Source organism: Stegastes partitus, unplaced genomic scaffold (genome assembly GCF_000690725.1).
Source record: "Stegastes partitus isolate 25-593 unplaced genomic scaffold, Stegastes_partitus-1.0.2 Scaffold124, whole genome shotgun sequence".
In the NCBI taxonomy this organism is placed as follows: domain Eukaryota; kingdom Metazoa; phylum Chordata; class Actinopteri; family Pomacentridae; genus Stegastes; species Stegastes partitus.
In genome coordinates, this window is record NW_007577855.1 from 86,011 (window position 1) to 105,592 (window position 19,582).

General features: G+C 42.2%; 1 protein-coding gene across 3 annotated transcripts in view; it reads right to left on the minus strand.

The window, feature by feature from the left end:
• Positions 1-19,582, minus strand: part of LOC103354881 (septin-9-like) — an 80,832-nt gene that overhangs the window by 34,952 nt on the left and 26,298 nt on the right. For all 3 annotated transcript variants that reach the window (XM_008278466.1, XM_008278465.1, XM_008278464.1), the window contains exon 2: positions 11,097-11,777. In XM_008278466.1, the coding sequence (XP_008276688.1) occupies positions 11,097-11,777 (681 nt within the window). The remainder of the gene's footprint in view (positions 1-11,096; positions 11,778-19,582) is intronic.

Below are 19,582 nucleotides of genomic sequence, written 5' to 3' on the forward strand. Positions count from 1 at the left end.
ATTGTCCGAAAACCACAAAGCTGCAGGCGCATTATCTAAATCCCTAAATTATCATTGCAAATCTCACTCATAGCACGAGATTCGGTCCCAGATCAGTGCTTTTAAAGTCCGTGCCAAATTTTTCCGATTATTGCAAAGTTAAGACCGGAGCAGGCTTAATGATTCGATAAAAAAACTGCCCGTTCGTTCCGAACCGAGGAAACCAATCAGTCAGCTGAGCAGCACGTCTCTGCAGAAGGCTTGCACAGCTAATCTAACACATTAATCTGCAGGGTGAAAAAGGAAAGACTACTTAAGCTAAGAAGAGGCACTGAGGATTACTAACAGAAAAGGCATGGAGTGCTTCCATTACGCCTGAACTCAACGCGTAGATAGTGAATGCACGTTTGTTATCATTTTAGTTTAGATGAGAGTTAAATTTCACTTGTACATGCCTGGCAACAGAATAAATGATGCTGAAGCTACACTTCATGATGCATCTTGGTGATTTGTATTTTATTTATGTCACTTCAGAGCACATTCTAATATCGAAATAGATTTTTATTTACTCATAAAACTACTCCACTGCTGGATTTAAATATACTAACTATACTTAGAATAGCATCTTAGCACCCAGCGTCATGAATTCACACTTTGCAAGATCACATGTAGGTGCCTTCATTGTCTTTAGTTCCAATTGACAGAGAAAAATCTCCAAAACATGATTAGTGGAGACCAGATTTTATGCACAATTCCAGCTCCTTAGATAAACTTCACCTGCCTTATCCTGCAGAGCGGTTAATATGCAAAATTTGGGGCGACACACCCTGGAGAAGTTCAACGTAGGTTTAGCACAAATAGACAACCATGCACACTGACATTCATCCAATTTAGAATCACCAACTAATCTACAGTGTGTGTGTTTGTAATGCAGCACCCAGAGGAAATTCCACACAGAAAGACCAGTAGGTTCATACCCAGAGCCACAACTGTGCATCAACCTTGTGTCAGTTGCACTGGTTTCTATGAGCAAACACGCTGGGAAAAGACAGTCGCAATGGCTATACAAGCTTACAGCGAGTCAACCAATCAGCTTCAGTCTGATGCAAAATGGCCAAAAGCTGCCGTATCATCTTAGAGTCGGACACTTAACTGGATAATCACTTAGAGTTGGTACAACAGAAGGGACAAGACTGTGTGCTCTTATTTTTTTTTTAAATTTATTTTCCTCACATGCTCACTTCAAACAGACACACACCATCACACATGAATCCCTCTGCTCCCTAAACTACTCATTGCAGCAGATGGCGGGACTGTGGCACTAAAGGCCATCTGTCTGTCCACACACACACACACACACACACAGACACACACACACACACACACACACACACACACACACACAGACACAGAATTATCATTGTTTTTCCAGCATGTTCTCTGTCAGACAACAAGTGAATAAAACATCATTGACAGAGAAACTGACTTAATATGAGCATTTNATAAAACATCATTGACAGAGAAACTGACTTAATATGAGCATTTCTTCTTTCATTAATTAAAGTCTCTCTGGGTGTAAATATAAAGTAGTTGCTTTGCACATGGTCTGACTAGACAAGTCACTAAGACCACATTTACTCACCTAATTTCAAATATATCAACACTCCTCGATCACTAAGAGTTTGAATACAAAGTCCTTATTGCCAAAGTTCCAGCTTGTCTCGAAGGCATCGTAGCATCTTAATGTCCTACTAGAACGCTTCGCTCTCAAAACGCAGGCTTACCTGTGCTCCCCAGCGCTTTCAAAAGTGGAATGGGAAGCAGAGCCTTCAGTCATCAGGAACCAGGTCCCAGTTTGTGTTTGGGAGGCAGACACCTTCTGTACTTGTAGAGATTAGGCCTAAAACTTTCCCTTTTTGATAAAAGCTCATAGTTATGACTGGCTCAGGTGACCCTGAACCAGCTCTTTGTTATGCTGCTGTAGGCCAAGACCGCAGGAGGACTTCCCACGATGCACTGAGCACCTGTCCACTCCTTTGTTTCATACACTGGTATTCATGTGCCACCATTGCATTGTCTCTACTCTCTTCAGATATCTCTGCAGCTGTACAGTTCTGATCTGCAGTTACTGGACCCACCAACCTTCCCGGTGTCTCTTGTTTGTTATTTGTCTCTCTGCTATCCTTTTCTGTCCCACCTTTCCCCTCACCCCAACCGATCAAGGCAGATGGCTGCCCTCCCTGAGCCTGGTTCTCTCTGAGATTTCTTCCAGTTAAATGAATTAATTTTCTTCTAGCTGTTGCCAAGTGCTTGCTTGAAGGGAATCATTGGATTTGTTGGGTTTATCTCTATAATAAAATATTGTAAGGTCTTTAAATGACTATGCAAAACACCCTGAGATGACTTACGTTGTGAATTGATGCTATAAAAAAAACAAAACTGACTTGAACGAGAGAGAAACTGTATTTGTCAGCTTCGGAAATGTAATTACTGTATACGCATGTATTGCTGCTGTACTATGATGTTAATGCAAGTTATTCCCCTCGTGGCTATTGTTTTTGTTTTTCCTGAGATAACTGGCTGCCTTGCATGTGTGGTAGAAGAATTAATCCTTAATCTGACAGGCTGCCTGACAGGCCACTGGCTGCACATCAGTTCTCTCAAGTCAGCAAAGTTTGACTGATGACACTGAAAAAACCATGGCTCATACTGGCACAGCGCTTTTTTTCCACCCATTTCAAGATTCAACACGTCTCCGGCTTCATTGTCGCAGCCAAGATAAGAGATATGATTTTCCCATCAGTTTCTTGGACAAAGGAAACACGGCGGAGTCTCATATCTGGATAAACAAGAGGGAGGATTCACACGAGATAATGTCAGATGAGACGAAGCGCTATCTTGGTTTGCTTCATCAGGCTCTGATGGCCCACATCATTGTATCTGTCTTTTATTTTACAGCCAGGTTGATGTTTAAAGTTAAGCTGTTTTGTAAAACTCCCTGTGGAAGACAACGTGTGAGCACAGTCATGGCTGCAGTCTGATAAGAGTGGAGTGAAGTAGTGTGTGCCTGAATACGCATGTGCTTCTAAATGTGAAGTGAAATATGCGAGTATCTTGGGGTTGCACAAGAAATTGAATGAAGAGGGGAGGGGAGTTTACAGCAGCAGTGGGATTTGGCATAATGACTGAAAAGGACAAAGGTCTTTCTGCAGTGGTGGGAAACTTCTTTAACCCTTGACTTCCCCCAGATGCTCAATGTAAACTTCAACTTCCGAAAGCCTTATCTGGGGGAGAGGGGAACTGTGTGTGAGTGTGTATCTTTGTGAGTCCACTTATCTGGGGCAGAGTGGCTGTCGCTTTCCCATTGGTCAGCTCCACCCCCTTCCTCCAGTGTAAGATGTTCATTACAAATGAGGAAAACATTTCATGTCGAGTCTTGTTAGTGTCCGCACACTTCAAAGAGCTGCAAAGCAGTATATTGAATAAGTCTCTGTCCAACATGATGCATTGGAGTGTAAAAAACTTTTATCAGATGTAAACGGAAAAGCCTGACATCCCTTTGGTGATGCATTTCTGCAGCGGTTGCACCAGTGTGGTCCAAGTTTCTGACCCTGTTTCATCATCAAGCTGCAGCCATGAAAGAAAGCACAATACTAAGGATCACATGTTTCAGTTCTATTTGTAAAAGACACTGGCTGTAAAAAACAAAACAAGGTAATAGAGTTTTATTTTACCTATCAGCCACATTCAGCCTCTAACCAGATTTTACCTGTCACACACTGCCTCCTGGTGGCCGGTGGAGGAAGCACATCAACAGTGAGACGCATATTCAGGATAATGAGAAGTGACACTTGTCACTGTTCACATTGCTGAACCAGAAGATAGCTGCAACAGGCTGGAGGCTTGCTGACTTTAAGTGAGCAAAACAGCACATTATTTTGCAGTCTTGTGCTTCAGTGCAAGATTATCTTCTTAAAGTACAGACACAATTCCACTATAAAAATTAGACTTCAAGCTAAAGGAAACACTAACCAAACCTGAGCTCAACATGGAAATGGAAGAGCTGAGACAAATTAGGTAGTGATACCTTAAGGCAGGGGTGTCGAATCCTGGTCCTCGAGGGCCGCAATCCTGCAAGTTTTAGATGTGTCCCTCTTCCAACACACCTGATTCAAAAGATCAGGATCGTTATCAGGCTTCTGCAGAGCTTGATGATGAGCTGATCATGTGAATCAGGTGTGTTGGAAGAAGGAAACATCTAAAACATGCAGGACTGCGGCCCTCGAGGACCAGAGTTCGACAACCCTGACTTAAGGAATTCCAACTTTTTTTATTTTGAAGTTACCAAAAAGTAACTCTCGGACTTGAAGCATTAAAGAGTGACGGCAGGAGGGTCTAAGAGACGTTTCCTCAGGCAACAATGCAACAGTTTCAATTCCTGTTACATTCCTTTTATGTAACGGTCATTGGGCAACCAAAGTCCTCCATCATTACACTCGTGTTGCTTGCCTTGAGGGTTTTTTTTCTAAAAAATCCAGAATGAGGACATGTCAGACAAAGCGAAACTGAGCAGTCGGGTCGAAGTCAGAATCGAACTCCACATTTAAAACTTAACTACGATGCTATTCTCAGTCAACAGCAGTTCCACCTCACAAGCACGTAGGCTAAAAATTTTTTTTTTGCCTCTCCCTCTCTCTCTCTCTCTCTCTCTTTTTTTTTTCTGGGTAATTAGCCGACAGGTCGCACTGAGTAATGGTCTGGGATCAGTCCAGAGTAATTACACTGGGAGAGGATTGACCTCGGATATGCCTCAGCCTCAGGGTGCATATACGTGTGTGTGTGTGTGTGTGTGTGTGTGTGTGTGTGTGCTGGTGTAGGTGTGTCGATGAGAGACAACAAAAATAAGACAGAAAAAAAAAATCTGAGATGAAAAAGAGTGTGTGTGTGTGTGTGTGTGCCCTTTTTTGACCCGTGGACAGGCAGAGACAAATCACCCTCCGCCCTCCTCGGGTCCATTCTCTCCACTTTCAGAAGGTCAATCCCAAAAGACAAATGGCTTCACTTGCTCTTTCTTCCATAATGACGGCACCTCAATTATGAAAACAAATGCAGGACGAGATAATCCGTTTATTTAGGCAATTTAACCGCATACTCCAGCTCTGAACAAAGCATCGGCTCGGCCGAAACGAGGACGTCTCTTTTGTTCTTCGACGTCACGACAGGAAGACGCGAAGTGACGCCTCAGCAACACCCGTTAAATACACATTTCTGGTTATTTATAGCTTTCCTTTCTCCAGCGCTCAAGTTGATTATGAAGAGATACGTTTGATTTCTGCTCCATTTCCGAAACTCTTTTTCACCCTTATCACAATAAAACATTAAAGAAGTAAGTAAACGAGGATACTGGATGCGACCCCGCTGATAACCTACCAGTCCCATCATCCCAGCGATAAGGACACTATTGATGGTCAACCTCTCCGTGTGACGACCTTTCCACTGTCTAGATACTGTAAAAAGGAGGAACTTCATCTTTCGTATTAAAATGAAAGCAACTTTGAGCCTTATTTTAGTGCAGAAACTCTCCTGCTGCAAGCTTTCAATGGGCTGGAAATGAAGGTCTCTGGGGGAGACAAAGTTTGTTAAATTTGAAAGCTGGTATGATGAGTGATAAGGTTATTTCTGACCGCAGCTTGTCCGAGCTGTTCTGTCTAGAGATGTTAGATAGAGCTCTTTGTGCGATGTTTGATGGCTTGATGAACAGCAGGCCTGCCTGTCGAGATAAGGTGCCTCGTCTGAGCCGAGCGCTCAGAGGTGGAGCAGATACCAATCAGAGGGAGTCCAGTGTCTCCAAGCCTGAGGTGGCGGTCACATTTTCTTGAATATGCGACGGCAAATTAACGTCACTTTAAAGTCATTAACATACACATTCTTTATCTGCTTCTTCCAACACTTGAAGCCGTGTTATAGATGAATTGAGCGAAATATAAAAATGTATTTTTATGGCCCCACATGACATAAAGTGGATAATTCTGGATGTCTTGTGCAAGATTTTATGTACATTTCGCTGCAAACCTGACTAGAATTCTTTAAGTTCTTACGAGCCGAGCTCTTGTTTGATATGCATTTTTTCTTCCCCTTTTTTCGCTACTTAATCTGATCAAATAGCAAAGAGAATAAAAACTAAAAAATATAAGGAAAATAAAAAAATATTTAAAATATATATTAAAAAGATTTTTTAAAAATATATAAATATAAAAAAAACAAATAACAATAATAAAATAATAAAAATAAAAAATAAATGTAAAAAAATTAACTACTCTAGCAATATAATCCAAAATGTGATGTCCATGCACGTCTCTATCAGTTTCCAAGTTCTCATAAGATCCCCTGTTGTAATGGTTACTATCCTGAGCACACTGAGGGCATCTCAGGGTGTGAATAATGTGGATTGGTACGCATGAAACCAAGAAAATCTGCAGCATGTGTTAATTTCATGGCCCAAAGTGCATTTGTGCCTTTGCGTGCCGCCCTGATCCCGGTTCCGTCTGTTAAAAGGAGTTTCTCCTCCCTGCTGCTCTCTCTCGAGGGGCACTTGTTGGGTCTGTCTCTCTAATACTGTACTGACCTGACTGCATACAGTTCCCTGAGACGCTGAGAATGACACATGTTATGATTTGGTGCTGTATAAATAAAAAGCAATTGAACTGCGTGACTTCTTTTGACTTCAACGCTCCCCCCGACCCCGAAAATGACGTATTTGCACATCAGCGATCCACCAACAACCGCGGTTCGGTGCCATGTGGATGCGTGTCCACGGCTCTTTTCGTGCCGACCTTTTACACAAACATCCTGGCGTATCTCGTTCTCTGTGATGCTCGGATCAAAGTACGGAGGGATGCTGGCTGGGAAGCTGACCGACTTGGATCACATGACCCCTGAGAGAGGAAGCGCTGTGCGGTGAGGTCACGCTGCAGGGGAAACAATCGCACGGAGAGAACACGGAAGGAAGAACAGCGAGCTCCGTGTGCACTGGTGTGATGTGTGATTTCATTTCCCCGCTGGAAAAACTGAATGGGCAGGAAGGCACCTTATTTAACTCCTAAAAAACACACTCGTATGGAACAATAACAAAACAATGATCAGCCATTTTTTTGCTTGTGGTGTTGTGAATAGCTCTCTTACAATTTCCCCACAAATGTGTCGATTAAAACCATTTACAACTGGAACAACAGGGCAAAATATCAAACATTCTGCAGTGCTATTACAAGTAAGTGTTGCTGTTGTTGGACATTTCCTGATCATGAGGTAGAGCTGAACAGGGTGGGCCCAGTCACAGCCACTGGACCCTTCAGGCAAGTCACTGTCCATTTAGACCCCCATTACGGCCTCTCCCCGTGGACAAATAAGCGTCTACAACCCCCCGTTGTCTCGAAGAGAACCATGTAAAACTTTCAGCGCAGACACAGCCCAGAGATTTACGGTCCTGTGCAGTAAAACACTGCAGGTCCAACACGACATACCGCAGCAGAGGCTCACGGGCGCACACATTGTTTGACGTCTGACAACAGGACATCTGCCGAATTATACAAAGCGTCACATTTCAACGTATAATAGTGCGAACCGGGACGGGTGAACATTGAATGACCTAAATCAACAGGAAAACACACCCCAAATTATTTCATCGAGACGTAATTATGAAATACTTGGCAAAGCACTTAATAGAGTTTTCCAATACAACATAGTTTTCCTCCGTAGTTCTGTGATGTTGCAAGCTAGCAACCATTTATTTGCATACGTGACTAAATGCAGGAATAAATAGATAACACGTGTAGCGGGATTGGTTGTATGGCTATAATCCACATTCTTTATAATGACACTGGATCAACTGAGGATGCGAGGACAAGGTGACGAAAAGTTTTACTTATGGTGATGAACAGACAGAATTATAACTAGAATCTGCAGCTCCTCTTAGCTTTATGGTCATACGTTGAGTTTTCCAAATGGTTGTCTGAAAACTAGTCGGCCAAATTAATAGCCAAAAAATCTATTATTTCAGGCTTTACTTCCATGCAATACCCTAAAAAATGTCCTATATACATTGTCTAGATATTGTTAATATGCTGTTATGTGAGTCAGCTATACTTCTAAATGAGCCCAGACTTACAAAGATCTAGTTGGGTGGTTGTGAGAGGGCTTGGTAGATGCTTACTCCACATAGGGGAAAATGAAAAAAACACATGTTTGTGCATGCACCATAAGTACATGTCTGTCCCTAATGTTTATCCTGACCACTTAAAGCTGAAGTCTGTGATTCTGGAGATTGTTGATATTTGACCAGTTAGCATATTTAGAACGTGAGCATGTGCCAGATTCCTTATCCCTCCCACTGCCTCCTTTCTAGTCCAACGCATGAGATACAGACTTTGGGTGGCTTATAAACCGACTTTACGCTGTGCATTCATCCGGCTTATTCCTTTCCGTCCGCTATCTGTGTGTTGCTGTTTTTAAAACCCCCTTTCCTCCAGGAAACAGGAAACAACAACTTCCAAAGAGCAATGTACATGCCGCAAGTGGCAAGTTTTGCTGAGGATTTAGATTAAGGCAGGGCTACTTGGTTCTTGTAGTGATTAGCCATTTTAATTACAGTGCTGGCCTCCCTGCATGCAAATTTTCCACCCAAACAATTCCCTGTTGATATTTGGCAGGGGCACCATCACTGCATCCTGGGCTTTGCACCAAGACAACTGTGATTGGTTTAAAGAAACACAGACAAGCCAGATCTTGCCTATCTCTGTGGAAATAGTCCTGCTATGTGAGACTATCCCCTTTTCCAACTCACGTCCCCTCCACCTTTGTTCCCGTCCTATTAAGGTAAAAAAAAATGCATCAGCACAAATGTACAAAGGACATGTTGGAATAGGGTTACTGGGATTGGTCCAAGCCACTTTTTTATTTACAGAGCCAGGGCTGTGTACAAATACAGAGCAGACAGCTAGAGGACTATTAGGGAGATATTAAGTGAATTTGATTAAAAGTGTGTTGAATTAGAATCGCATCCTCCACCTTTAAGCAGACATTTAAAAACTGAAATCAAAGAAAAAAAGCATTGAAAAGTGTATAGTGCTGCTTATCTCACTATATTCACTAATATAACTGAGCTCTATGTAAGAATGAGTAACAGAATTTTGTACCTCTTTATTTTGATTAAATGTTTTCTTTCCATTTAGAAAATTTGGATGAACTAAAGTGCATAAGTGTGCACATAGTGGTTCTGAGATCGAATATCTTTGCTATAAGGTTAGATTGATTTGCTGTATCTTCAGTTTTCATTGTTTAAAGTGTTTTGAAGAGAATGAAAGTGATTCAATTGACTTATTTTTCTAAGTTTATCCCTTAGATTTGTCTTTAGATCCGTAATTAATGCTGTAATGTGGGTGACTTAAACTTGTTCTAGTGTCATTTAAGGCCTCAAGGTTCTGATTCTGATTCTGATTCTGAGACCTCTGCAGTACCTTGAGGCCTTAAATGACACTAGAACAAGTTTGAGTGAACATAAATATAAATACAAACTGTAATCTGGAAGTTGTTGGATCCCGTCATAAGTTGCATCATACAGAACTAACTTAGCATCTATCCGTCTTGTCCCCAAATAGCTTTACTGCAACTCCAACACTAATTACTATTTAACTGCCCGACTACTCTTCTGGTGCTGCAAAGGTTGTGCTTTCATCACATCAGAAAAACCACCCTGGCTCCAATATGACATTAAGAAGAGATGTGGATTACCACAAATACAGACAAACAGTCTGCCGTTTCTCCCGACAGACGGGGCTCCAAGGACGCAGCCATTACTGACAGACATCAGATTAATCAAACAGGCTGCTCCTGGTGCTGCTTTTTTTCTCGTTTAGAGATCCGATACTCGGGCCAGCGTGAGCAGAGAAAAGAGCACAAAGATGTAAAGTCCAAGAGAAAATCCAAATGCATCCAAATCAAATGTAATCTGGAAAATGTGACGCCAACGTTTTTCACCCAGCGGGATTAGAAGGAGAGCTAAATGAAAAGTTGCTGTTTTTCCCGTCACATGAGAAAATGCAATTTGGTTTTATTTGAGTTTTTAGACAGTTTCTCACACTCACTTTAATCTCTTTTCCGCTGACGGCATTGCCACACCAAACTGGTAAGTCGATTCTGAAGCAATTACACGAGCTGGTGAACTAAATCGCAGAACCAAAGCACCACTTGGCAAAAATAGTTCATCATCAACAACAACCTAAAATCCAAGAACATCCATCCACAAGAGCAGCCACAACAACAAAGCTGCAGTACAGGGAGACATGCTGCAAACAGAGGAGAGCTAACTTCAGCGTACTTAACCAAAGTACAAACTTGTTTCACTTGTTTGTTGTGCAGCTTTTTTTTTTAAATTACCAACAAGGTAAACCCATTTTTGCAGACAAGCCAAGGTCACATAGATAGCAATCACAACAATGTAGTACTGACTAGATAATACATGCATTTTTTTGTAACTAGCAAAGATTAGAACGACATTTTGTTGTCTCTCTGTCTAAATAACTCAAGGATATGTTTTTTTCTTTAATCAAATTGACTGACAATGTCCTAATTTCCATATACATTTTTTTAATCTCTCAATTTGTTTATCAGGATGTGTTGTAAAATACAAATCATTCATCACTTTTAAATGGAGATCTTAAATTAAAAACTAGGATAGCATCCAATCAGGTCGTTACCAAGACTTAACAAGTCGCTGGTTTCCACATCAAAATTAAAACCCTTGCGACATTATTGTCAGTCGTAGACATTATTCAAAATGCACAACGCCTTTTATTACTTTTATTACAAAGGTTTGTGTTTGGTGTCTTTTAACAGAAATATTAAGTGACTCTAAAACTTCTGTTTCCCAAGCAGGAAACTGAAATAAAAGCTAACATATCACCTAATAAATCCCCAGGATTACCACTTTATGTTTCTCATAAAGTCCCACTGTTTCAGATTTGTTTTCAATCAGAGTTTAGGAGACGTGTTGGGCAGCTTCAGGCCATAACTGGAAGCTAGAACAAGTGTGTTGGACTGATAGATGGTTAAAGCAGACTTACTGTCAGGGTTGGGGGATTTGCGTCCGGCGTGGTTGGGCGAAGAGCAGCGGAAGGTGGTGACAATGGTGTTGTGGTGAGGGTTGGGGTGGTGCGGGTGGTGCACTGCCGGGTGGTGGCCGTTGTTCTCCGGAGGAGCTCTGGTGATGCTGATTTCAGGTTTGCGCACATCCCCGGGACTGGGCGGCTCGAACTTGCGAGCGTGATTCTGCTCAGGGGCTCTGCTGAACCCGTTGTTGTTGTTGTTGCCCTCATTGCGGCGTATCACCGGGGAGTCGGTCGGCGTCTTGGCGAAGGTCACCTCCCTCTTGTGGGTCATCTCGGGGGTCTTGGAGTGTCCCAGGACTTCGGGACGTTTCAGGGCGCTGTTGCTCACGAAGCGCGTGGATGCGGGGCTGGTGGCGTTGTCTACCTGCTTGCTGGAGGAGGAGATGTCGATGGAGAGTTCAGAGCGGCGCGACACGGGCTCGGGGGTCTTGGAGCCTCCTCCGCCCATGATGGAGCGGGGTTGGGTGTAGTTGAGGTTGTTGTTGTTGGTGGCCGGGGCGGCGGTGCCCAGGTCACGGTAGTAGATGCTGGTGGGAGACATGGCGTTACGATGAGGGGAGCTGGTGGTCCGCCGGGTGCCGGGCGAAGAGTGGGATGAAGTGTCAACATCCTCCACCTCAAAGGATCTCTTCAGGGCTGCATGGAGGAGACAGAGACGATATATCAGTCACGTGGTCATTTGATCAGAAACGATTAGCAGCTTTTAGCATTTTGATTGCTGCTTTTCCAGTGTGATGACTTCTTTTTGTTACCTTTGTGTATCAAGTATAATTTGATTTTGAACTGGTGAAGAGACAAAACAACACAAGCGGAGGCCTTCAACTTTACAAATCTGTGTTAGACCGTATTTTCTGACTTTATATATTGACAGACAATGAAAATAATCATTAATTACTATAATTTAACACTGTTTAACTATTTAAGATGGAGCCTGTAGGAGCCTAAATCTATTTCTTTGATTCTGGATTTGGTTCTTATTTTACCACGATTATTTCTATTTGGTTTTGATTTTTTGTTCAAGAGTAACTTTGATATAGATTATGATTAACATTTTTATTTTGCTAAATTTATCTGTTATTTGGTTAAATGTTGTTAATCATATTTTTGGATATTTGAATTCTGTGTTAGTGTGGTCTTTTGGTTTATTGATTTGTTTTTGATATTTTGGTTCACTATATTAGGGTCCCTTAAATTTGCAAGGGATCCTGGGAAAATGAATGATGGCATGGAGCCAAACAGTTTTTTGACTGCTCATACTTTTGTATCCTCGTTTGCTTTATGTTTTTCCGTCTGTAAATTTCTTTTTTTTTTTTTGTGAACTAAAGAATCTTATCTAAACAGCAACTTGGTGTCAGTTGGATTTGATCTTTGGAGTACACCCAGCAAAGCATTCAATGTGGACATTTGGAAAGCTACGGGGAAAAAAGTTAGTCAAACTGGGCTTCATCAACTTTAGACCATACAGAGCCATTACAGGCATTTTCCCTTTTTTAAAAATCTTACCTATAAGTAAAACCAAAGTAAAACAACAAAAGTGTTCTGCAGAAACATGAATGATGCAACTGGGGTGTCAGTAGTGACGCATCAATGCAAAAACAGCAGGAGCAGCATTTTACTGCAGCTGGTTGACGTCTAACCAGGATTACTAATTGTTAAGCAGAAGAAACACAACTGTGTAGTCATTTTCTACCATTACTTAAGTAAAATTTCAAAATTGTAATGAAATATACGTAGTTACTCTCCATCAGTATATTGAAAGAGCATCAATTTGCCGTCACAGTTTCTTCAACCGAACGATCTCATGTTTCCCTTATAAACAATTTATTTGTCGAAATTGCTCTTTATAGCGTGTAGGAAAAGTATCATAAAATATTCAACTAAAAGGTCACAGCAATTAACAGAGCTACATAAAAAGTTAATTGTTTTCCTACAAAACATTGTGAACAGTGTCCAGGTAGTAAAGAGAACGAGGTTTGAGCTGCAGAAGCAATCGCTGCGGCACACAAGAGAAACAGCACGCACTCGCAATTAAGCCATACCTATCTAATTTCATTACATCCTCGGTCACCAGCGGTGGGTTTTACACCAGTGTAGAACATGTTTAAGCCAACTCATGCGTTACTTGGATGCTGTGTGTGTGGTAAACTACAATATAAAATTCCAGGGTTTTACAGAGGGCCGCTCGAAGCGTTTCACGACATGCTATGATGCTCGCAATCAGCCAACCGTTATTCACTAGGAGGCATTTGGGCAAAAAAAAAGTCCCAAGACTCCCTGTTGTTGAGCAACATCAACACACAGATAAAGGAGCATCATTCCCCAAGGTTAGTTATGATGTGAGAAAACAGCACTGTCCATGATGAAGATATTGAGGGATGGAATCACCCGCTGGGAAGAGCGCACTGGCTGTAAGTCAACTTGAATTTGACTCCCAATAAGGATTCGCTGTGCCAAGCCAGTGGCCAGGAGCTGGCATCGTAATGACACACTAGTTAGACGAGTCCACTCACGCACACCCTTAAGAGCATCTCCAGTTTCCTTCAATCCAAAAACACAGTGCTGATTATTTGATCTGTCCGTGGCTTGTGGTGTGCCTCAGGTGCCTGTGTTTTTATGCAACTATTTGTAGTTTTGTTAGAAATGCTTGTAAAAAAAAAAAACCCTCAAAAAACTGTATTACAGGAATCTATACATGTTTATTTTTAAGCAGCTACACCCACAGGGAGGATTCAATGCTCCAGCTCCACTGCTCTCCGTGTAAAGCCAAAACTCTGTTAGGCGATGTGGAGCCCGACACAATCACATCAAAGCTGTCTCCCCGCACACATCAGCCAGCATCGCTAATCTAATTTACCGCTACAGTATAAGATGCTCATTCCAGCATGGTGGACATTTGATACGATTTACTCACTAACAAAAAAAAAAAGAAAAAATCAGGCCACAGCCAACGTCTTGTTCTCTTTCTGTGTTCGTACCAAAGACGTTCACCTGTGGAATAAACAGAGTGATCCGTGGAAAGCATGAAATGTCGCACATAAAAGGTTTTAATGTTAAAAAAAGTAAACAACCGCTAACTCATAAACATTTTAACAGTAATTTTCTCACACTCCCGTTGCTTATTTTCTGTCTGAGTTCTGATGAGAACAGAGTTCATTATCCAGTCGTAACCATGAAACCCCTCCTTTGATAGATATACTTATGCGTGTACAATAATAAACCTGTTATTTGTGAGCGGCGTCCAAACCCACGCTACCGCAGGACTGTGTCTTTCTTGCCCCTGCTTTCCTGTCTTGTGTTTTATGATTGAAGAGGGAGTCCAAGGTTGTGGCCACTTTCAACTCCGGCCAGGGAATAAGTCGGTCTGCCAAAACCGGTCTGCAGATTTTATAAGAATCTGAGATAAATGCTTTACAGTAAGTGAGACACTTATTCTAACGCTGCACAGACTTCTCAGGACGCTCGCTATGGATTTTTGAAAGTGCTGTAAATGTGAGCGCAAAAGATCCATATGCCAAAACGAAAGGGTTGAACCAGTGACCTGTTAAGTGATTGTAGATTTCTGCTCTTGGCTGCTTTGGGATTACAAGCCTTGGGGCAAAAAGCAGAGGAGTGTTTCGCCTTCAGGTTGTTTGTTATTTAGAGACTATGATTTAAGAGAACATATATTTTAGATTGTGATTTCAATCAGCGCCCTTTCCCGCTTAGATGATCGGCCAACTCTTATACTCGTGTGGTCAGTGGTTTCTGTCGCTCAAGAAAAAAAAAAGGGGGACGTAAGTACAGGAACGTGGGGCAAAAGGAACAGTATCTGTGTGGGACTGACAGATGGATGAAGGAGTATCGTTCCCAGCGAAACAGCATTCCCAGACTATGAGCTAGAAAGGAGAGGTCCGGTCCACCTCAGAGGAAGCTCATTAACAGCAGCCAGAAGCCTCATCTCCCTCACGTCCCTCCCCTACCTATCGCTGCCCAGTGTCCAGTATCTCGCAGCGAGGGATGATAATGCAGCGCAGACAATGCAGCTCAGGATTACTGGCGCATAAAAACAGAAGACGGAGGCAGCTGTTCACAGTCATTTGTTTCTAATGCGGCCCAGGTGTCGGGTCATGCTGCCTTTTTATCATCGGTGTCATCACTTACTCTCAAGGACAACCAACACAAACACTCGGCATCATCTCGGCCCAGATGCACTAATAAGGGCTAAGTCAGGGGTTGGAGGGAGGAAAACAAACAGAGACAGGAGGCGAAAGGAAGAAAAAAAAGAAGATAGGGAGGAATGAGGAGGCTCAACAGGTCAAGACAAAGTTGTCAGTTGTGGTCTTTCAGCTTTTCTACCTCTGATTGGGACTGACAGCTGTCCTCAAAGATTAGGTGCGCTCAGCGTTCACAGAATTCTTTAAGAGGTTCAGATTTACACAGAGTTTCTTCATCACTGTGATGCTGACAGAGTCAAATATTTTAGACCTAATATCTTGATATAACAGCGTGAAGATGCTTTAGGTGGATGGAAACATGTTTAGAAACTAACTTTTAGAGAAAATCTTTAACAACCTGGTAGCGTCAGTAAGGCCTTGTCTACACACAGCAGGGTATCTCACAAAACAAAGATATTTTTCTACGATTTTGTCTGTCATCCACATGAAAACGTAGATTTACAGCATTAAAAACGATCCTTTCAAAAACCTCCGACCAAAGTAAAGATCTGCGAATCCTCAGTTTATGCATCTGTATGTGGATGTCAATAACCGGGGTTTTAGGTTTCGAAACTGCTTGTGCCTGAATATGTTCTTTACATTCATATGTGGCCTGTGTTTACATTTGGAAGCAGTGTGGATGCCCTCAGAACTGTGTTAACGTTGTCTCTTGTCCAGGCCCAGATACTGCTCCACAAACAAGAACACAGGCGAAGGACGACGCTGAGGACGGTTATTTTCCACCACCTTGCCATTCCACGTCCGAGGCATGTTCTCCGTCAAAGACATCGCTGCCGGTTTTGGGTCAGACCGAGACGCGCTGCCAGCTGGTGGGAGAACTTTGAGACGTGCTCCCGGAGGAATGGCGTGACAATTTCCGTATGTCCTGGTTGTCGCTCCTGTCGTCGGAGTTCTAACATCCTCACGTAGAATATGAATGTGCTTAACAACGCACTAATGCGGTTAGGTGTGGATGGATTTTCTTCTAAAAACGAGGTGGTGTGTACGTTAGTTTTTTACTAGACGGAGGAGGGAGGATATTCAGTTTTACAAAAACCAAGGCCGAAGACAATGCCACCTGTGATGTAGCCATTAAAGCATAAATTTCAATTAGATGCACATGAAAATCCCAGATAATGTTTTGGGATATTCATTAAATTAATGGCATAAACTCTGAAAATAAGACCAAGAAACAAATGAAGAGAGAAGAACACTATACCGACACTATAACGAGTCACAATATACAGTATAACCACATAAAACACATTATTTCAATCAGCACAATGCCATCACACTGTACTCAAACTGAATTTAAACTGCATCAATTACATACAATAGATATTTTTGGAGTCATTGATGTTTAAGCCTCTCTTAATGAGCTTCAACACTTCCTCCAGCTGTGCCAAGTCATGAACTGCTGGAAGGCTTTAAATGTGGAATTAACAACATTAGGAGCAAATTAGCACCACAAACAGAGTCTTCGCCAAATAAAAGGTGCTGCTCTTTCTCAAGTTGAAGTAAATAAAAGCTTCAAGTGGTATCTAGAGATTTACACGCTCCACCTGTAAACATTCAAATAATTGAATTAATTAAACGTGTAGCTGTGTTTGTTGGTGAACAATTCATATAAAAATATAGCAGAGTAAGAAAAAGAAACGCCAGTATTTTTAATCCATAAAGGACGAAGCTCACTGTACACAGCCTTGAACTCGTAAATGGAATCTTGTAATTCTATCCTCAGGCAATAAGTCAAGTGATCCAGACAGTAATTCTCTGTCAAACGCTCGTTATATAAAACCATTTTATACACAGCGGAGTTTATCTGATGTCAGTAGCCGCAGAACACAAGTCGATGTGGTCAGAGAAGGAAAAACACGACCGTACCTCTCAACTGACAAGACAAGGCCAAACAACCAACGATAGAGTTTCACGCGACGGCATTTTGCTCGTAAAGACAAAACCTTAATGCTACACTGTCAAACGCACACTTCCTCCAGCTGCCCACTGACGGTGCTGGGTTCGCTTCATGCTGCCCGACGGCAAGCGGCGAGGAGTGCGTCAGATTTACTGCACGGTTTACTGGTCTGGCCGACGTCCTGCGTCCAGCAAAACGAGGTTCTGGGAGGTGTTCGGTGAAGCGGGAGGACAGGAGAGGAGGAGGAGGAGGAGTCAGCGGAAAGATCGGATCAAAAAATTGTAAGTATTTTGCAGATGAGTATCAATTAAACTGTTTTTTGTCGGAGTTTGCGTGAGCAGATGAACCGAGGGACACGAGTCTGAACAGAAGCAAGAAAAAATTTCACCCCCTGACTGATTGAAGATTTTAGAGTGAACACACACACACACAGGGACACACACACACACACACACACACACACACACACACACACACACACTCAGTCACTCACAAAGCCATTGAGGCAGCTGCTGAATAGCCGCCCTGCTTCTTGGCTTCAGGCTCTATACGCCTCAAACCCCTGACAGGTAGAGCTTCGTTCCGTGTCTTTGATCTGCCACTGGTTAACTATCTTCTGCATGAACAGATTGATTTACATCAGTGACCGGTGACGGTATAAAGAGAGTGGCTGCATTCCACCTAGCACCTGTTAACACACGGCGTCGCAGAAATGGGCTGCGGGGGAAGATTAAGCGGGTGGCAGCACGGACCGAAGCAGAAAACATTAAAACGTAGGATTAATTGGAACTCGGTGACCTCAAAGCAGAAGTACTGATACTCAGACTAAGCACTTTTCCCAGTGTGAATCATACAACTTCTCAGCAAAAAAAAAAAAAAATCAAGAAGGCCGTACGCTGGATTTGCCAGTAAATTACCAGATAAGGAACGTGATGAGCTGTGAGTTTATCTGGGTGCTTACAGTACATTCCTGTGTGTGTGTGTTTGTGACGATGGAGCAACAAAAGGTTCAGTCAAGAAATACATATGCTAAAGTTTTTATTTAACTGGCTTAACAAGGCTTATTAGCAGGGAGTCACATGTCACCTGAGCTTCAGTGTATTCGCCTGAGAGCCAACAGACAACTGTCAAGAATGTGTTTTATTTACGCACATAATCCGCTGAGACTAACTCAATAACACAAAAAAAATGTACCACACACACATGCACCCTCTAAATGTCACGAAGGAGCGACGACGTGGCACCTCTGAGGAGACGATCAGTCCGAGCGACTTGGCTCGGCCCAAGCAGAGAGAGTCCAAAGCCTCCGCGAATATACAAATAAAGGCTTAATCTGGGCTTATTCTGCGGTGACTCATAAGTTTAGGTTCAGCGGAGACATTTTCTACCTCTTAGAAAGTCACAATATTTTCGCAGCGTGCAGTTTCTATGGCAGCCTCTATCACCCATTTTCCATAATAGTCGCACGCACGAGTCCATCCAAAGAGGTACTATTACATCTTTACTGTGCTCACCAATTAAATTGCCTTTTTGCTTTCTGGGCCCATTTTGTCCTCATCGTGAGATACGGCGCAGCGTAATGTACTGGAAAACATAATGATCTGGGATAAATTGAGGATTTTTTCCCCCCAATCAAGCGCACCTTTCTGTACAGTTATTTCTACTATGGACGAGTATAATCCACTAAAGGATATTCTCAATAAGATTTGGCTGAACTGCCTGATACAGAGAGGGCTTTCTCTATGTGGAGCCTTGAAACCAGCTTCTCTGTGATATCTGAACGCTTTCTAAATGGTCACCCTGTAATGACCTGGCATTGGCTTTACTCTAACTTCAGTTTGATGTTTTCAGGTCATCTTCATTAAACCCAATTATTGCAACCAAAATACTGTGCGTATAAGAATGTCAGACCATCAGTGACTGAGGTTGAATCTAATAGAGTCTATGATCTAATATAACAATCTGAACTCTGTGAACCCAAAAACCAGTCAGCTACTTTGAAAGGCATGTTATCTTTTCTCAGAAAAAAAAAGAAGCATAAATTACCAAAATTACTATTTATTGGCGCTAGAGGAACAGAAAGAATCATCAGATTTTCAACTCACAGCGGTCCTTGAACTACTCGTCTGTGATGTACAGTTCAAAGAAAAGAAAAAAAAAGCTTAAATCTGTGATATTTTATCAAAATCTCTTTATTCTAAGAGGCTCATTTGAAAATTCACCAAAAATAAATCCTTTGCTCTCACCCGATTCTGTTAAAATAGTAATAATCTGCACTACTGTAACTGTGAAGCCATGACTGACTCAGCTGTGACGGTCACAAAAATTCAGGG